General features: G+C 40.1%; 1 protein-coding gene across 1 annotated transcript in view; it reads left to right on the forward strand.

Annotated features, from left to right (window-relative positions):
* atrn (attractin) overlaps nt 1–1,113 on the forward strand; it is a 146,762-nt gene that overhangs the window by 49,553 nt on the left and 96,096 nt on the right. Inside the window, exon 21 of the mRNA XM_008398926.2 lies at nt 289–428. Coding sequence (XP_008397148.1) covers nt 289–428 — 140 coding nt within the window. The remainder of the gene's footprint in view (nt 1–288; nt 429–1,113) is intronic.

Genomic DNA, 1,113 nt, shown 5'->3' on the forward strand with positions numbered 1-1,113 from the left:
GGATGCTGCCAGACAGGGTGAAGTCAAGAAAAGATAATTTAGTGTCTTCTTTGCTCTTGACAATCATGATGTTGCTCTTTTTGCATTATATTTAATATTATGCTGTAACTCATACTGAGAGCAAACCCTTAACAGTTKCTGCAGACCAGCACTATATGGACAGAATATCACAAGATCGTCAGCGTACATCAGGTGGTTGATGGTTCGCTTCTGCTTTCGAGCCGCCGTCCACACAACGGTGCTCCATGCTTGGGACTGGGACAGCACRTTCTCACTTTTTCCCGATAGCTCCGGTGCCAGGGCCGCTGCAGGTGCCTGCGTCAGGGCCGCCACTTCGCCCGTCCGCTCGGATGAGCTGCAAAGACTCTCAACAGCAGCCAACCGGCGATCCATAGCTGCTGTACTTGCTGCAAGGTTTTTGTYCTTGGGTCTCCATAGCTTCTCTCAGGCTCAATACGTCTCTGCTAAGCCGCTCCATTTGGCTAAGAAGAGCTGACGCATTCTTGCTGCCAAATTCGACAGGTGGTAGCTCATCCAGGTAGTGTGAGACAAACCTGGGAATATTCTCTCCACATTCATTGAGCACCTTCAGGCAGTCTTTAATGTTATTAGTATCCTTTTGAGGGCCTTTATGCCTGATGCAGCGCACTGAAGTTGTGCAAAATTCAAACAACAAACACTTGGACTCTTCAATCCATTCAGATGAGAAGTTGCTTGACACCAGCAAAACAATCTCATCTTGTGACGGTCCTCATTTTGATGACAATAAAGTTTAAAAGCTCATCCTCTATGACCACTGTCCCATCTGCTGTTTTATATGAAAAAATCTGATTTTGTTTGAGAACCTCCAGTACGCACCGCCATACTTGCCGCATCTTGTCACCCAGAAGTGTGATATAAATATATATATATATATATATATATTTTTTTTTTTAATTTAATGTTATTTTAGATTATCATTATTTTGTAACCACTTTAAATATTTTGTATTTATTTTTATTAATACAAAACATTAAGAAATGTTTTGTATTAATACCAATACTGTTTTGGGTAATTTTGTATTATTAATTTTGCATTAATTTCTTAATGTTTTATTAATTTAGTTTAAGAATA

This window comes from Poecilia reticulata, linkage group LG22 (assembly GCF_000633615.1).
Source record: "Poecilia reticulata strain Guanapo linkage group LG22, Guppy_female_1.0+MT, whole genome shotgun sequence".
Classification (NCBI taxonomy): Eukaryota; Metazoa; Chordata; class Actinopteri; order Cyprinodontiformes; family Poeciliidae; genus Poecilia; species Poecilia reticulata.